We start from the raw sequence: 18,707 nt of genomic DNA on the forward strand, positions 1-18,707 counted from the left end.
AGAAAAGTGTGTCTGTAGGAGAGATTTATTCTAGAGAGATATCCTGGGAGGGAAACTCAACTGAGAGCTTGCAGTGCCAGACCTTGGCCAGATTTGAATTTAATCAACTTCTGTAAGTTCCCTGTGAGATTTCTGAGGAGAAGGAGATTTCCATCCACGCATAACAGGGCTTTGCTATCACCACCCTGAGCTACATTAAATTTACATTACAGTTTGCCCATTCTTCCCTCCTTCTGCCCTGCTCCTCGTGGCAAGTAGCCATTCCATGGGTCTGATTCTGGGCTGAAATGCAGACAGTAGGCTGAGACGGGCCATCTTAGTGGAAAAGATGTGCCTAGTGCCAACTACTGCTTTTTTCCCAGCCTCAGAATTGGCAGGACCAAGCCTCTTGCTTACACTGTGAAGAATTACAACGTTTTCGCTAACACAAATACACGCTCTGAGTTTCCCCTCTCCCAGCACATACGCCAGCCGCCCACCACTTGGCAGCCTCCCTCTGCTGACAGGCAGATGCTCTTGCTCAGATCTAAGGCTTTCCTCACGTACTGCTCTCTGCCTGCACAAGGACCTCACAGCATCCCACCTGCCAATCCTGTTTGCTGCAGGGAGGGACAGAGGTGATTTGGTTTCTTCCCCCACCTGTGTCCCTTCCATTTTTGGCGACACAGCCCTCGTATAAGTGGGTACTCTTCTTGTGCACTCGGGTTGCAGCATGATGCCACAGAAACATGGTATGGGAGTGATGTTTTCGTTTTTCAGGCAGTCACAACATGCATATTACGATAAGCTGTTGCAGGAGAAAGCATGTGCCTCCATCGCTGCATAAGAGCTGGGGCTGAAGCCCTTTGAACTGTTTACAAAGCTAAAGCAAACTGATGCCAGCAGGCACCTGTGGGTGGCTGCAGGGTGAATCTGTGTTGAGCTGGTATAAATCTTCCTCTCTTGCTCACATGCAGTGTGTCTACCAGCAGCAGCAGCGGGTTCCTCCTGGCTGGATCCTGCCCATCAGGCTGCCCTAGCTGAGTTTGCTTTATCCTCTTGGATGCCCCTGCTACAGGCAACCTCACATTGTTATTTATGGATTGCAAAGGCTCTTTAAAAGCAGCTGCTACCCAAATGGCACACAGATCCTACAGTGTCCCAGCAAATGTCCTGCCAGCATTTTCATGGTTTTGGCACAGGCGTGGGCACTGCAGGTTTGGGACAGCAAGAGAGCAGACACAAGCTCAGAGCGTGGCACCAAGGTCATCATGTACTGACTTCCTGTGGATGAAATTCAGTACAGATGAATGCAAATAAATGCAGCTTGGGAGAAAAGATTTAAAAGAGAGAGTTTTGTCATAGGCTCTACACTAACAGTTCAAACAGGATGTACTGTATTGTGATTTAAATCGGCAGACAACCCAGCACCATTCAGCTGTTTGATCACCCTCCCCTTCAATCGGGGGATATGGGACAGAAATGGAAAAAGATAGAACTTGTAGGTTGAGATAAAGACAGTTTAATCAGACAGAAAAATAAGAGAAAATTAATAATAATATACAAAAAAAAGTGATGCACAGTTCAGTTCTCACCACCAGCTGAGTGATGCGCAACCCATTCCCTGAGCAGCAGCTGTCCTCCCAGCCAACTCTTCTCCATTTTGTTGTTCAACATGACACCACATGGTGCAGCGGTGGCTAGTCTGCATCAGCTGTCCTGGTACTGCACCCTTCCATCTGCTTCTCCCCCCTCACTGGCAGGGCAGCACTACAAGAACACATGTCCTGGGCTCTGTGCAGCACTTCACAGTGACAATCAGAACATCAGCACATTACCATTATTCTCATCCAGAATCCAAAACACAGCACTATACCTACCACTAGGAAGAAAATTAACTCTATCTCAGCTGAAACCAGGACATGTTGAGAAATATTTCCTGGACTATGTACTTCATCTGTGAAACACACTGTTTCTGGGTGGGGAAGAAAAGAAAAATCTTTGTCCCTTTCATTACTTGCAGTTGTTGTAAGCTACTTCTAATATTCTGAGAAGGAATGGGGACTGCACAAATCCTCTAGCTTCTAAGTTGCACAAAAAGCCAACGCTGAGTGATTGAACTGATGATTTCTTTAGCTTGATTACTTTTCCATATCCTGTGGAAAGCAGAACACGTAAAAGCTCCCATTAATGTACTTTCTGAGGCTGTTCGTGTCAGTGTCCATCGTGTTTCACCACAACACCCTACTGTTTGCCACAGTGGTCCTGGAAACACAGGACCTGATGGGAATACTACAGAGAACAGGGATGGGAACAGGTGGACCCACGCTGTAACTAACTGTAAGGTTTGTGTTGTTTCCTTCCTGGAGAATAGACGTGCGCTGTGTCTTTCTTTTGGTCTGGCATCTTTGTGTTTCTTTACTCACTACGTCCCTCACTAGATCTTAGATCCAAAATTTGCAGTGAAATTGACTTCAGCCGTCAGTGTGAATTAATTTATCCATCGTATATCTGACATCATGGTGTGTTTCTGTGGAAACACTGTACGGTGTAAGAGACTGCGCTATGCCGCAGCCATATCATTTATCTCACTCTCCTTTTTTTCCTACCTCATGGAAGATTTTGGCTTTGTGGCAGAACATATTTTTATATTATCTCCCCTTCATCCCCAACATATTTTCAGAAACGTTATCTGAAGCCTCATGGGATTTGTAGCTTGGAAGTTTTAGGGTTCTGTTTTCTGATGAAGGCTGGGCTCCTACACAAGGCTGCATGTCCCTTGATATGCGCAGCTTGTTTTTGCTGGAAGCTACTTGTTAACTTGCCAACTCAAGATGGGAACCATGAGGTATTCAAAGAACGTGCTCCTCCCCATCCCTCTTTCCTAAATGCTTCAAAAGCTGGTTTTAAGGGAGCTTTCCTGCAAATATTAGTCATGGGATACAGAAAATAACACAAAGAATTACAGAAAAGAAAAACACGCTTAATGTGCTTTTGTAGAATTCACACAAAGGAAAAAGATCTTGGGACTTGGTTCTAAGACAGAAAAACATAACACAACAAAGCACATTAAATACTAAGCACATGGTAGTGTGGCAAGTCCTCTAGGATAAATTTTTGCCCACCCTTCTGGTATGAAAATGTGAGGAGACAAGGTCTCAGCTCATTTGAAGATAGGAATTCTGTCAATGAGTTCACAATTGGATGAACAACCCTAAAAGAAGAAGCAATTCTTTATCAGCTAAGCATTATGATAAAACTTCAATAAGGCAAATACAGTAACCATTTCTATGGGCAAGTTATCTCCAGCTTTTTGTTTAATATTGCCCTATTTTACCTGAGAAAGTCTGATTTAGTATCTCTAGCAGTTAGGAAGATCTTTGTGCATTCTTACGGGTGCATTCTTATGAGGATCTATGATCTATGAGGATCTTATTCCTTGAAGACATCCTAGAGCTAGAAGTTCTGCTGATTTCCACTTGCATTATGCTGTCTTCTCTATATATCACTGCATGTATTTCAAGTTTATGCTTTGGTTTGAGAAGAGTCAGTGGATAGGGTCTGATCCGTGGAATGATTTTTAGATGCTCTTTAGAGGTATATCCCACTCTGTTGAATCATGGGGTTCAGGTGGGTGCAGGCTAATATGGGCTGTGTAAGAGAAGCTGACTTATTTTTAAACCCTGACATTAACTTGAACCCTCTGAATATTTCTTGAAGACAGGGTCAGATCTTTCCATGGTGTTGTGATGTGTGTACAGAAGTTAGACTTTAATTTAATGGGCCAGTCATTCAACTTAGGGGAACAGTGAGAGAAGGAAGAGATCAGGCATCCACAGGTTAACTTATATTGAACAGAACAGCAATACTTGCAGATGGAAGACTTGTTTTCTAGCAGAGTTTGGATTTCCAGGTCTTTTGGTTTTATGCCAAAAAAATAAATATTCTGTGGAAAGCAGGCTCTTCATGACAGGTGAAACACCCAGTTCAGTGTGGATTCTTGACATAAACTCTTCGGTGCGTTGAGCTGGTAACAAAGAGAGGGTTTTATTTGGTGTTCCCTGCTGTCTTTGTTTCTTGCATCACTGTGGGCTCGCACATTCCCATGTGCTCCATCTGCAAGAGCCTTCCCTTGTTGACCTGTAAATCAAATACCCCTCAAGCTAGGGTCTGCGTTCTCTGACTTACAGATGCTGCTCTCTGAGGGACAGGTTATTTTATGTCAAGCTTTTTGGAAAGTTATGGCTGAAATTAAAAGCCTCCATCTGTATTTAGCCACAGGTGAGCATTCTGGATACCAGGAAAGTCTGTCACATGCTCTTATTAGGGTAGCCATGTTTTTTGCCAGAAGGAAACACTGAGGATAAAGAAATATGGGATCTGATACGAGTTGTGATTGAAGGAAACAGCAATGATCTTACGTCCTCACTTCTGACTTTGTCTCTGTGCTGGCTGGTGGCCAAGGTGCCAACCGCTTCTACGACAACATTGAAGACATGATTGGTTATCGGCCATGGCCTTTGATCAAGATATGCTGGCTGGTGTTCACCCCGGGTCTGTGCTTGGTAAGTGCGTGCAGTTATGACAACATAACAGATTGTTCTGGGTCCCCACATCCTTCGTAGGAAAGGCTGGTTTGTCTTCAAAGTGCTGCTGTCATTTTATCAAGCTCCTTGTGGAGAAGTACAAGTTTATCCATAGCTGAGGTGTCAACTTTTTTCCACTGTAAAGCCTCATCTTTTGCCTGGAAAATTAATTCAGCCTGAAAAGCCATTGTTTACAGGCCTTGTTTACTGACAAGGCAAAGGAAAATATATCCTAAAAGTCTGAAGAGTTTTGGTCAAATTATTTTTTAATAGAAGACTGGTGAGTGTTACACTGTTGTGAAAAACTTCCTTCAGTCCATGTTCCTGCAGCCTCCCATTTTCTGTTCAGAAATATCTTTCTATGGCCATTTGCTTTCTGTGTTATTAAATCTCTTTGAAAACTTTTCAGACAACTGTATTAAAAAAAACAAACAAATAAAACAACAAAAAATCTTCAAAGATAAGTTCCCACCTCTTTCAAGTTCATGTCCAGTTTTACTTCACTGACATTTACAAGTTTTCTGTGCCAAATTCTGATTCCACGTCTGATCTTGTAGATTGTTTCCTTTGTCATCAGTGGGAACACAGACAGGATATAGCTACAGTTTACACAAGAACTCTGTTCCTCTGTCCTTGGAGTCCACTAGGAATTAAATACTGGGGGAATTTTCAAACTAAATCTGATTCAGCCCAAATTATTTGAGTGTTCTGTGGCTAGAGACTCCCAAGACGGATGAATCTGTGCCTGGTACTTCTGAAATGCTTCTGAAAAGGACTGCAACAGTTTCTAACCTCAACATGACTAAATTTCAGTCTCTGTGTTCCCAGACCCTCAAATCTGCTGCCAATTTTGCTTAGGTTGAACCCCCATGGAGCCTGCAGAGAAGCCTGGACTTGGCTGAGAAAACTGTGCATGCAGTCAGCATACATCAGGCTCTGGCTTGTTGCAGTGAGCAATGGCCATGCTAGCTCATGCACAACAGCACACTCATTGCCACCTAGCTGGCACGTGCAGGGCTGGACTGCCTGACTTCCTCTACTCCCTATGCCCTGGCTATGTTTGTGTTCTGTGTTCCCCAGGCTGTCTTCTTGTTCTCCCTAATTAAGTACACACCCTTGAAGTACAACAATTCTTACGTGTACCCACCCTGGGGCTACGTGCTGGGCTGGCTGATGGCACTCTCCTCCATGGTCTGCATTCCTCTCTACATCATCTTCATCCTCCTGAGGACCAAGGGATCCCTGAAACAGGTACTGAGATCGTGGTCACTGGGTGAATTGCTGCTGCTTCCCTATGACAGCTCATGGGCAGGGCCCCAGGGAGGATACACATTGCGCATTTTTCCTCTGAGAAGGCAAGAAGTGTGAGTGCCTTTTCCCCAGAATGCCTGACAACTGTTATTGACAACATGTAGGGCTTGGAGGGAGCACAGCTTTCAGTTTGATCATCAGTTCTCCAGGGTTTTCCCTGGATGACAGAGGGCCTCCCAGTGTGTGCTATCTGAGGCCACATGCTGGCTGGTTTTAACATGCTGATGATGTTAGTAAAGATGGCATAACACCATCTTTTACTTGTCTTCCTTTACTGACTCGTGCCAGTGCAAATCAGGTACAAAACTAAGATTTGATTGCTATTGGTGGCCATGAAGAGGTGACGAGGTCGGGAGGGAGCTGCCTGGTATATCTCTTGATAAAATGGCTTAGTGGAAGATAAATTGTAATTTCTCTTCGCCACTGAACACAGATTTAAGGAAAGGCACCTCAACCTTTCAACCTTTTAACTTCCCTAGCCATTTCAATTTGGAAATGTATCCCTCCCAATGCAAGACAATATAAGTCAATATTGTGGCAAGTTGTCATGATATGGTTTGCTCCAAGTTCAGATCTGGAATCCTAACTCTCCTAGCCCTATCTTGTGCTTCAAACCACTTGGCAGCCCAGCACCTTTCCTATCCCACAGCCAGTTTGAAGATGGTCTTGATGGCTGACACTGCATCTGACTCCTGACAGCTCAGAGGCTTCATATGCCTTTATGAGGACTCAGGGCTTTCTGTGAAGTGATTGCCTAAATGTCCTGCTTGCTGAACAGGCAAGATGCCTCACTTGTTGCCAAATTCATTGAGTCCTCGGACTAGAATGCTGCTGTAAGTGGTGCTAATGCTTATTTTACAGCACATCCAAGAAATTGCTTCAGCCAGTTTCAGACTGTAGCATTTTCTGTTTGCCCTGGTTTAGGTTATATTATCTGTAATTTTCAAGAACCTCTCAGTTATATTATTATGAAGAAATCTCCAAATGGATGCTTGTGGCATGCAGGAAGGAGCCAGCTGCCAAGCCTGGACTGATTCAGGGGAGAATCAAAGCCAACTTCATGAAATCTCCTGGAATATTTGCTTCTGTTTTGTAAACAAGTTTTTTCAAAATATACCTGTTCCATTTTTCCAGTCACGCCCCATAAATGTAATGAATTATTTTCATGACACAGCTGCTTCCAGGTACAGTGCCTTTTAACTGAATATTGCAAGCCATTCACTGAAAGTGAGCTTTTAATTGGCAATTATGATCAGTTGCTGCAACAAACTGATTCCTCTTGCTCCACTTGACTGATCAAGAAACACAAATGTTGTTGCTTAATGTGTCTGATTAAGACAGCTCAAGTCCCAAGCATTGAAAACCTGCAGTGAGTTGCTCACAGAGAAGCTTCAGGCCAAGGCTGGTTTCACAAATCACGGGGCAAATGCTTTTGAATAAATGAGTGAAATCCTGCATCCTGGCAGGAATTTCACAGTGAGCAGAAGCACTAAAATTAATCAAACGAGTCACGGATGAGTTGTCTGTTCTGCTGTGGTATGCTGTGTAAGAGAGGAGCGTGCAGTGGCCCGAACAGCCCATGAAAGAACAACAGCTGTGACTGAACTGGGATGGCACAGGAGAGGGCAGATGTGGCAGGAACCCCCTGATCCTGTGTCACTCTGGTGAGGGACTGAGAATGTCGCTGAGGGAGGTGTCATCTGCCTCCTACCAGGACAGAAGGTGCCCAGTGCCTGACAGTCACGACATACAGAAGGCTGCACAGCCCCCATCAGACTTTTCAGGAAGCATGGCTACTTGGCATAAGGAAAAGAGTAATTGGACTTTACCCTGTTTTTTCTGTGGCCACACAAAGTGCCTATGGGGTGAATCTCTGGCATCTTTCCACCCAGAAATATATCTGTGGGGAGCCGTGTATGTCAGGTTGTCAGTCCACAGCACAAATCTGAGCCTAGGAATGCAGTAACTGTGAGCAGCTGAAGTGAGCCTGCCCTGCTTCACCCCCTTCCACAGCCATCCAGCAAGAGGGGAGCATGAAGCTGTAAGCATCAGCTCTACAGATGCCTTTGCCCCCAGCAATGGTTGTAGATCACTATTGGGTGCCGGTTTGTTTATCAGCTTAATTAACAAAGACTTCCTCTCCACAGCGGCTCGCACAGCTGATTTCCCCAGCAGAGGATCTGCCACAGCCCAGGAAGCACATAGTGGCTCTGTCTGAACAGAAGCTCAAGGAGCAGTCCCTTCCTGTCCAGGAGATGCTCAGCATCACAGAGAGGGAAACTCATTTCTAAGGCACTGAAGATATCATTTTCGTACTCTGAGTTTATTTGCTCTCTCCTTCCTGAAGTGGTTTCTTTTCCTGGACTCTTCCCTTCTCTCCTTCACATGAGACACCCCTGACTCCTGCCGGCTGTCAGAGGGGTCCTCAGAACTGACACTGATGGAGAGGGAAAGATGCAAAAAATGAAGTGCAATAACAAAAAAAGAGCTGAAACTCCCCCCCTACCCCTCCCCATCCCACACACACTCACATAAAAAAAACCCATCAGTTGTGTTGGGAGGAGGAAAGGAAACCACAGAAGTGAGAGAGAGCAGAGAATAAAGGTGTGCAGTAGAAAAGTTATGGATGCAAAAACACAAATTTGGGGTGTTAGCACAGGAAATAAGCAAGTTGGTTCAGAAGTAAATAAGAAGCATGAGGATGACAAAGGGAAATGTACTGCTACATCACCTCTATCCAAGGGAGAGGGTGCGAATAAGGTATCACTGGCTGCAGTGTTAGTGGTGATGGCTTCAGAACAGGAAGAGTTGACAGAGCACTGGGTGCAAACACAGTTATTGATGCTGGATCTCACAGCAGGCTCTGGTAGAAAGGGGGTGAGGGCTGTCCCAGAGGTGTGCTCCCAGTCAGACACACGCTGTCCAGTGAACTTGTATCCGAGAGTGAAACAGCTCAATCTTTGGTGATTCTCTCAGAGAAGTCATGGAGTGAAGGCGAAGACCCAGAGCAGGTTGGTTAAAATGAGCTGCAGCACAGCAAAGAGAAATGGAACCCTGGAGACTGCACACCCACAAATTGAACTGCACTGCTGGGGCATTTTATGGAGGAATAAATGAAGGAGTTGATGGGTCTGTTTCTGTGCTGCAGAGTAGCTCTGGGGCAAGAGTGGGAGAAGGATTGTGCTGCCTCTGCTCTGCCGCCAGTAACTGCTCATGGGACATGACAGGCACAATCAGGCACAATAATCATAAGCTCAGAAGTGATAAAGGGATAATTAATAGCTAAGATGACTTCATTGGCAGCAGACTGTGTCAAATTAAATATTCCCTGTGCCAGGGTGGTCGTGACTGCAGTGCAATGGCTGGGAGGGATGTCATGGGGATGTGACGTTTGGAGCCACACAGCTCTGTCTTGCAGAGGCTGTTATGTCACGTGTGACCCGAGCACTCAGTGACAAAGCCTACCTGAATGCCTATTGAGATTTCACAAAAGCCAGCAGCAATATCTCCTCAGACCATTTACCACGGTCCAGGGAACGCACACTGGCTTTGGGTCTGCCTTGCAATAGTGCCATATCGCAGCACGCAGGAGACTTACCATTAAAGAGAATCACAGGTGCCACAGGCTCCTTTCCCTTGTTCCTCCTTCCAAGTAATTGCTCATCCCCGTGCTATGTGGAGATAAACTGCCAGAGCTGAAAGAAAGTGGGGAAATCAGGTCTCATCTGTGCAGTGCAGTACCTTTTCCAATTGCTATGGGAACCTTATCTTTTGCAGTCTTATGTGAGTTTAACTGGTGAATTAGCATAGGGGAATTTTTTCCCCATTTAATTGCCTTTCCTCTAACATCTAAAAATTGTTGGTGAAATGAAGGCTGAAAGTCAAACATCAGAATTTGTACCTCTCTGGGATATTTTCATTTAATTGGAGATGATTTGCTGTAGAAGGTAGAGACAGCTGGCAAGCCTTGTTATTCTTCACTATGAAGGAGTGCAGCACCACAGAAGGCATCATTTATTTTATTTTATTTATTAAGGAGCTAAACGTTGTGTTGCTGCAATGGTCTTGAGAAGAGCTTAAAATCCAGACTCTTGCAGCCTGCCACACAGTAAACATTTTGGTATTTTTCCCTTCCTGACTAGCAGTACTGCTCACAGTTTGTTGCGGTGAGCCATCCTCTACAGCAGGTCCTTATCTATGCTAGGACAACAGCTCCTGGTGGGCAGCACTGCAAGGCCAAGGCATGTGACAATGCAGTGGTGGCACAGCCTGCTCGTCTGGTAAAGCCACCAGCCCCAGGTGTCCATGAGTGCTTGCTTTCCATCAGCCCCAAAGGAGAGCTGTACACAGGCAGACTGTTTTGGTGGCAGCCACCATCAGAATGGTGGCATTGGTTTTGAGGAGGGAATTTCCTTTCCCAGTCAACACAAGTTCAGTAGCAGGACTGTGTCATGGCATCCAGATTCAGTTAACAAGGGTTTCTTGTGTGAACCTTGGTAGGATGTTCAACCCCTTGGCTCCTTTTGCTGTGTCTCTAAGGTGTAAGACAGCATCTTGCTGCCAGGGAAGTGGTGGAGGTGTGGCCACTCCTTTTCCTGAGGTAGTCTGAAGGCACTGCAGTAATCCTAGATAGAAACAAATCACCTTGCACTTTTGAACACAGGTGTGGAGCTGTGTTACTGCAAATAAACACGATATGAACTGGTTTATCTGTTGCTTATGTATAATCTGATAGCAGTGTCCCAGACCTGTCAGAAAGCAGCATATTTTAACAGTCGGAGGAGGAATTGCTGTCATCACTGAAAGAAATTACAGAATTTCCAGGATCAGGAAGCTCATCCAGACACTCTGGATGGGACTGAGAGAATTGCAGGAAGCTTAAAGGAAAAATCCTTGTCATCTTGTGACCCAAGCACACCCAGCTGGGGTAGAAAGGGAAAATACCACCAATGATTATTTGCTGCTATAATCCCCCCTGCATGCAGACTTAGAGATCAACTAATGAATGATTTGTGATCACACAAACATCTCAGGCATTGCTGCACACACAATAAGCATCTGAGAAGTCTTTATCAGCCTCTAGAAGATGCCCACACTGTGGTCAGAGTTGGGTGTCTGTCTGAAGAAAAGCCACCACAGTCCATATGTACCATCACAAGGGGTAGTATGGAAAGAAGGATTTTGTTTTCATGTAGTTGTTGATAAGACGTCAAAACATAATGTATTTGAAGCTGAAATCCAAGGGAAGTTACCAAATGGTCATTCTCGGCTGCTCCTCCCAGTCAGAGGAAGAGTACTGTACAGAAGTGAAGAAAGACATCTATAAAGCACCAATTGCCAGGTTTTTTTACCTTTCTGGGGGGGAAGTTGTTTTACTTTTCATTAAAAGTTCATTCCCCCTGCCAACCCTCTCCAGCAAGGAAAACCAGGAAAAACATTTTTTTTTTTTAATAAAAGAAGACAAAATGTCTTAAATTTTCTTCTTCCTTTTGTCTTTTTTTGTTTCTTTCTTTCTCCTCTTTTTTTTTTTTTCTCCTGTTCTCCTCCCTCCCTCCCTCCCTCCCCCTTTCCAGCCTTTCTTTTCTTCAACAACGGTAGATGGAGAAAAAAAAAAAAAAAAAAAAAAAGGACATGGCAGGTGAAAATTTTTACTGGAGAAAACAAACAAAAAAGGTGAAATAAAGGGTAATTGAGTTTTTAAGAGTTATTTGCTGGGCACTGTCATCTAGCCCCAAGAGCCAAAAGGTTGCGTCCACTCTTGTAGTCTCCAAGCAAGCCCCTTCCCAAGTCCATCTGGCAAGTGTTTTTCCTCAAAGAGAAATTCTTTGTTGTTGTGTTGTTCTTGTGTTGTTGTTGTGTTGTTCTTGAACCTCTTTCCTTAGATCCTCATGCAACCAAAGGTGGTTCCTGGTTTGGCAGGACTGCAGCCTCCAGCACCTGGGAAAAGAAGGAGAAGCCATGGTGCCTCTCACAAGGCCTAGGACTGCAGCCAGCAGGAGCCAGATGGGAACTCCTTATGTCCTGGCTCTCTAGAGCTTCTGAGAGAAACTCTCACATTCTTACCTTTGTCTAGCATGAAGTAAAATGCATACTTTCTCATTTTCAGGATCTCTTCAACTTTCTTACAGGCTTCTTTCTCACCACAATGCCACCAGGCAAGGGAAGGAGTTGTCCCGCTCTGCTCTGTGCTGTGCAGCCTCACCTCCCACACTGGGTACAGTTTGGAGTGCCACAGTACAAAAAGGACATAAAGCACTCGTGTGTTAAGGAAAGGTTCTTCACCAGAGGGCAGTGGGCATGGAACAGGCTCCCAAAGGCAGTGGGCGCAGCACTGAGCTGCTGGAGTTCCAGGAGCTGGATTCAATGATCCTTGTGGTTCCCTTCCAACTCAGCATATTCTATAATTCTGGAGAAGCTTGGATCTAAGGCCTCTCCCTGCCCTTGGTAACCTTTGTAGCCCCCAGGCAAAGGACAGTGATCTGTAGCTCCTGATGAGATGAAGGTGCAGCTGTTGCTCCCTGCACCCCTCAAGAGAAGCTGTGCCCACCATAGACCTAGTGCAGTGATTAGTTTCATTAACTACCAAGAACTTGGATCTGCATCTCACTCATTAGCAAAGTTGTTGATTTTGTCTTGATCCTATGAATGTAATGCACTTTGCTAAGGGCCAGGAGAAGTCAGAGGACTGTAAAAACATTGAACATACAATGACTTTGGTGAAGGGAACTTGAAAGATCATCTTGTTCCAACCCTCTGCTGTGGGCAGGGTGGCCAACTACTAAATCAGTTGGATCAGGTGCTCAGTGCCCCATCCAACCAGGCCTTGACTGCCTCCAGGAATGGAGCATCCACAACCTCTGTGGGCAGCCTGTGCCCTATGACCACTATGAGTAAAAATCTTCCTAAAATTTAGCCTAAATCATAGAATCATAGAATCACAAGGTTGGAAATGACCTATGAGATCATCTAGTCCAACCATCTCCTCATCACCATTGCTAACACAAGCTACTAAAACATATCATGCAGCACATGATATGTCCTTCTTTTATCCCTTCTTTTAGTTTAAAGCCATTCCTCTTGTCCTATCACCATCAGGTCCCCCTCCTGCTTGTAATCTCCCTTGAAATACTGGAAGGCCACAATGAGGTCTACTCAGAGCCTTCTTTTCTCCAAGCTAAACAAGCCCAATTCCCTCAGGCTTTCTTTGCAGGAGAGGTGCTCCAGCTCTCTGAGCATCTTCATGGCTCTCCTCTGAACACACTCTAGCAGCTCCACATCCTTTCTGAGGTTCTGGAGACTCCTGGCTTGGACATAGTATTCCAGTTGGGCCCTCACGAGAGCAGAATAGGGGGGACAATCCCTTCCCTCACCCTGCTGGCTACTCCTCTTTTGTTGCAGCCCAGGATATAGTTGGCCTGGACTACAAGCACCTACTGCTGGCTCATGTCCAGCTTCTTGTCCATCAAGATCCCCAAGTCCTTTTCAGCAGGGCTGCTCACAGTAAGTTCTTCTGCCAGTCTGTACTCATGTCTGGGATTATCTTGACCCCAGTGCAACACCTTGTTTTTGACCTTGTTAAACCTCATCAGATTCTCATGTGCCCACTTTCCAAGTGTGTTCAGATCCCTTTGGATGGTGTCCTTCCCTTCTATTGTGTCAACTACACCACTTAGCCTGTGTCATCAGCAAACTTGCTGAGGGTACACTCAATTCCACTGTCTATGTTCTCGATTAAGATGTTGAAGAGCACCAGAGCCAAGACAGAACGCTGGGGAACATGACCAGACTACTTGTTCACAGAGCTGTTGACAACAACCCTCTGGCTATGACCATCTAACCAATTCTTTATCCACAAAATAGTCCAATCTTCAAATCCTTACTGCTGCAACTTAGAGATAAGGATGTGGAGCATCAGATCAGCCTGTTGTTCTTTGGTTTATTAGGCTACATGCACTTACGAATAGTTTACCTCGTATTAATTAGCTAAAAGGGTTTGAACAGGATGAGGAGGGATTAATGTTAATCAAATGAGAAGATAATATAAGCTTTCAGAAAGTGAAGATTAAGACATGAGGCCTGAGGGACTGGGGAGATGTGTGCATGCTGCCCTTCGCTTCCCTCCACAGCACAATAAAAAAGACTTAATTACTGAACATCTTGGTGTGGACAAGGGAAAAGAAATATTTCTAACTGTGCTTGGTGGGAGGTGAATTTATTTTCTTCCTTTTTGCTTTTAAACCTAGAATAAGCTCTGCCCTCTTGGCTGCTCCTGGGACATCATCCTGGTCTGTTTTGCATGCCTGACCCACAACTGTCTCTGCACAGGAGGACACACATTTTTGGAGCTGTCTGTTCCGGTTTGTCAAGCCAGGACATAAAAATCTACATGGAAAGGGAAAGGATTCCCAGGGAGAAATGCTTTAAGTGTCTGTGCAAAGCCAACTGTGGGCAACTCAGCTCGTCCTGCTTTTGGTGATGACTTGCCAAGATCACACTGTGAAATGCGGTCTCCTCATTTTTTCTTCTTTTTTGAAATAATTCTGTGGAGCAGTTTCCATCCCAGCATGGTTTATGGCCAGGGCAGGGAATGTCTCCTCATAGCAGTTTAGAATGGTTGTACTGGATAGGAGATAGACTCATTTTCATTCCTTATTTGCCAGTAGCCAGTAGACTTTCCTAACACATGCTTTGTCAAGTATGAGGCTGTTGTTGTACCATGGTGTGGGTAATGATCTCTGGAAACAGAGGAGTAACAAAAGGCAGTCTTCTGCCTCTCTCAAGCTTGTATTTAACAGTAGATGAAACGAGGTTCTTTTCACATGGAGAAATAAACCCACTCTCCCAAACAAAAAGCAACCTGTCACTTTCCCACACCCTGAGAAGGGCCATAACAAGCTCATCCTATGCAAGCATCTCTCCACAAAGTTCTCTAGCTTTGAAGTAAGGATGCCCTGAGAGCTGGAGGTTGATATTTCTCCACCACAATCTCTGGGACCAGAGGGATTTGTGCTGGGACATTACAAGCAATGTGCAGGCATGCTGACTAACATCAGAAATCAGTGTGTTAACCTCTCCACAATGCAGAATGCAGCCTGGCAATGGGAACTGGCCCAGTGCTGAGGCCAATAACTTTGGGGAAAATGTACTCATATTGTCCTAGTTTTCTGTGTTATACTTTTGGATGAGGCACGAGTTCCCTAGATGGGCTGTAGGATGGTGGCTCCCATTGGCACTGGTGCAATGCAGATGTCACTCCTGTTACGGGAACAGCAATAGAGTCCTCTCTCCCTCATCATACAGCCCTGCCCCATGGGCATCTGTCCTGCTGCCAGAACTGGGCTGGCTGCTCTCCTAGGACTCAGCTTTAAACCTGCTGCCAGCAGTGGAGTAAGATACTAGATAAGTGGAACTGCAACCCATTGACAGCCCTCGGTCATTGTGCCCCACGAACCTCCTCACCCAGGAGCCAAAGCACGACAGTGCATGTCTCCAGTTTCAGGCTTGTCTAGCTTTTGTCAGAGCCTGTGAGTGCAGGGTGCTTAAGCAATGCTTTGAGAAAATGTTGATAATGCGGTGACGAAATAGGACAACGCCAGGAAATTTACTTTTAATTTATTTCATTTGGTGAATTACCTGCCCCAGCCAAGTAGACACAGGTTTTAAAAGTTATTTACTGCCTGAAGTTCTACATGGTTTACATAACATAATTTCCTGTATGAACCAAAAGAGTCTCACCCCAGACTCTTCTCCAGGTCAGGATGGGGGGCATTTCCCTTGTAATTGGAGGTGGGAGAGCTCAGTCTCATTCCACTGCTTCCCAGGTCTTTGTTCAGTGGGGGCAAGGCTTTATTTATAATGGCCAGGGGTGCCTGCTCCAAACACCTCTCCAGTTCCTCTTGTTCATCCCATTTTATTGACCCAAATAGAGCTGTCAGCAGCACCTTCGGGTTGTTCTGGCCAGAATCCCTTGGCCAGGCTGACGTATGTACAACCCATCGAGCGACGGCAAAGCAATTTCCCACCATCCAATTCTATTGATAGCAGCAAGTCCCCCAGGGGATTAAATATATGATTACTGCAAACAAAGGATCGCTTTGTGTGTGTGCATCACAGCAGAAAGGCAGGAAGTGCTCTCCCTCACCCATACCTGCACTGTTCTGTCCCTCCCGCTTGCACGTATCAACATTGCCTTGCACATAGGTGCGTGCGTTGACCCTTCCCTTGCTGTGTACATGAGGTTGCATCTGCAGAGCACTTCACAGAGGAGACTGGCCTTGGCTTTTCCCATGCTAGAGACTCTAGAGACTTCTCTTCTCCTTATTCACTGACAGTTTGTTCCGATAACCAGTCCTGGAAGGGCTCACCCTATAAAGAAAAGCAGGAACTTCTCCCATAGACATTTCAACACATTTTTCTTAAAACACTGTGGCATTTTGATGACTAAACTTCTTTGTGGCCAAAGAATTTATGACCAATTTGTGAGCCATGAATACAATGCTCCCCAAATATCCTGAATGCTCTTCCTTTTCTCCTTCACATATTGCAGACCTGGATTCTCCATCTCCAGGGGAGATGTGTGCATGTCCCAACACTGGCTATGGTTTTTCATCTTCTCTCATCTCTCCTCCTCTTCTTCTTTCTGAGGATCCTCTGCTTATCACAACAGGGGGATACCTGTGGTTGGCATTGATTATCCTGCCTTTGTTGTTCTTTTTCCTTGGCTTGCATCTCATACCCAAATCTGCCATCTTTCTTCTCTACACTGACCACAGCAGCTCAAGTATTCCATAACAGGCTTCTTTTCCCTGTCAGAGTGGGTTGCTGTACGGTTGTAATAGGAAGTGACAGAAACTCTGCCAGTATAACTGCACTTCTGCTGATTTAAAACATCCACCTTAGAGCTTTTATCGGCATAAGCCTCTTAATAAAGAGGGGGAAAAAAAACAACTATCCACGCTCCTGGCAGAGCTATGCCAATGATGTAACTGGACCTAAGGGTGCATTCACTTTAAAGTTAGGTGGCTTAACACAGTATGTGATTTCAGTTAAATCTTCTAAAGCGTTGTGTGGACACTTCTATTTATGTTCTGTTCATGCTGATTTTAATTTATATTAAGTCCATCAGGATCATGTCTAAGCTAAGTTGAACACAGGTTACACTTTGCACTACTTTTGGATGGATTAGAAGGACTAGAGCTAAATCATTGCTGTCCCTTCTGGGAGCAATTTCACTGGTAGAAATATGTTTTTGTACTTTAACTACATTTAGCAAAACAGCCTACATATATAGGCATGCTTGCATCAACATGACTGTGTCCAACTATCACCTAAATGGTCTTTAAACTGTAATAAACCTGCTCGCAAAGTAGACTACTCTTGCTTAATTTAGTCTAACTTCTTCTGCCCATGAATAGGTACTGTAGTGCTGACAGAAGTCCTTTTTCCCTGCAGAAATCCCATGGCTGGTGTTTGTTTTAGCTTTCTTCTGGTTCTTTGAGCCTGGTGCCCCTTGTCAGTGCTTGCCAAGAAGAGCACAGCACAGATATATCAGAATCTTCACCTGAACCCCAGGCACATTGGAGCTCTGCTCTGGGAACTCCTGCTTTTAGAACATCTCTGGGGAGAGCTGAAAACTCACAGCCAGGTGGCATACCCTTGCCACTGCTTAGAGATGAACCAGCAAACATCTCAGGATCTCATTAAACCTTTTGATGCAGATGGCCGCAAAGGGCCGTAGGAAAGGCAATGCAGATCCAGCTTCAGCCAGCAGCAAGTTAAACTTGTGTCACAGTGAGATGGTGTGGCTATCAGCACCATCAGGCTGAGCTGCCCTCCTGTACTGGCCATCCTCATGTGTCACCACCAGCTTGGCTGTGTCAGGGAAGGAAATGTTATGGCAGTTCTGAGCTTGGTGCTGTGCTTTAGCAGTTGACAAAACCAAATGTGTCTGACCCCCTGTGAAGCAATGTTTACCTTCTCTCAAGAACTTCCCTGTGTACAGATATTAATTCCTATCATGTGGAAAAATTGGTCACATACCTAAGTATCCCACTGGAGGTGAAGACTATTCATCCAAAGAAAGAGCAGGGAAAATGCCCTTTGTGACCTTTTCAAATAAATAGATTTTCTTTTAGTAACCTAATATCCCCTCCCTCCCATAACCTGCTAAACTGCTCTTCTTCATTTTGTGTTTGAGGCCACTTGGTCCTCCAGGTCTCACCTGAGATCTGAAAGCTCAGTGGCAACAAGTCTTTAGTGGAGGAAGTTTTTCTTCCAGGTTTTTCTAGACTACATGAATTAAGATGATATGGACAGGACAAATAAGTGAAAAAACATTGAGCTTAAAAGAACCTGGCTGTTTCACAGCTGCTAAATCTTACTGACAAGATTTCCAGTTGACGTTATCTTGCTGGTTCCCTGCGTCCCCATAGCTTTCCAGGGGAAAAAAAATACTTTGGTGAGTCCAGAACAAATATGCTCCAACCTAATATGTTTTCATTTTGCGGGTCACTTTTAATCTCCACTGGGTGTAAATTCCTCTTCTTTTGTTGTATTTATTTTCAGTTTTGTTCTTACTATATTTCTTCTATGCTTTTTTTTTTGTTGTTGTTCCTCCACCATGTTCTTCTTTGTTTGTGCTGCAGGCAATGAAAATGATTTAAAAATGCCTGGTTTTGAAACAAGCGATTTCCAGACAAAATTACTCCCAAGGCCTCCTAGCATCTGCAGAGACAAGTGGCATAAATGCACTTTTAAGATCAGTGGGTGAAAGCAGTTGCAAATAACAGCACTAACAGTGGGAAGTACTGGACATGTTTCTGTGGGAAGGAC

At 44.9% G+C, this 18,707-nt stretch overlaps 1 protein-coding gene across 3 annotated transcripts in view; it reads left to right on the forward strand.

Moving 5' to 3' along the window:
- Positions 1 to 11,351, forward strand: part of SLC6A12 (solute carrier family 6 member 12) — a 37,489-nt gene extending 26,138 nt beyond the window's left edge. For all 3 annotated transcript variants that reach the window (XM_052667510.1, XM_052667509.1, XM_052667511.1), the window contains exons 13-15: positions 4,444 to 4,544; positions 5,646 to 5,816; positions 8,024 to 11,351. In XM_052667510.1, the coding sequence (XP_052523470.1) occupies positions 4,444 to 4,544; positions 5,646 to 5,816; positions 8,024 to 8,167 (416 nt within the window). In that variant the 3' untranslated portion in view covers positions 8,168 to 11,351. The remainder of the gene's footprint in view (positions 1 to 4,443; positions 4,545 to 5,645; positions 5,817 to 8,023) is intronic.
- The last annotated feature ends 7,356 nt before the right edge of the window (positions 11,352 to 18,707 follow it).

The sequence above is a fragment of the Tympanuchus pallidicinctus genome, unplaced genomic scaffold (genome assembly GCF_026119805.1).
Source record: "Tympanuchus pallidicinctus isolate F22 unplaced genomic scaffold, pur_lepc_1.0 scaffold8, whole genome shotgun sequence".
Taxonomy (NCBI): Eukaryota; Metazoa; Chordata; class Aves; order Galliformes; family Phasianidae; genus Tympanuchus; species Tympanuchus pallidicinctus.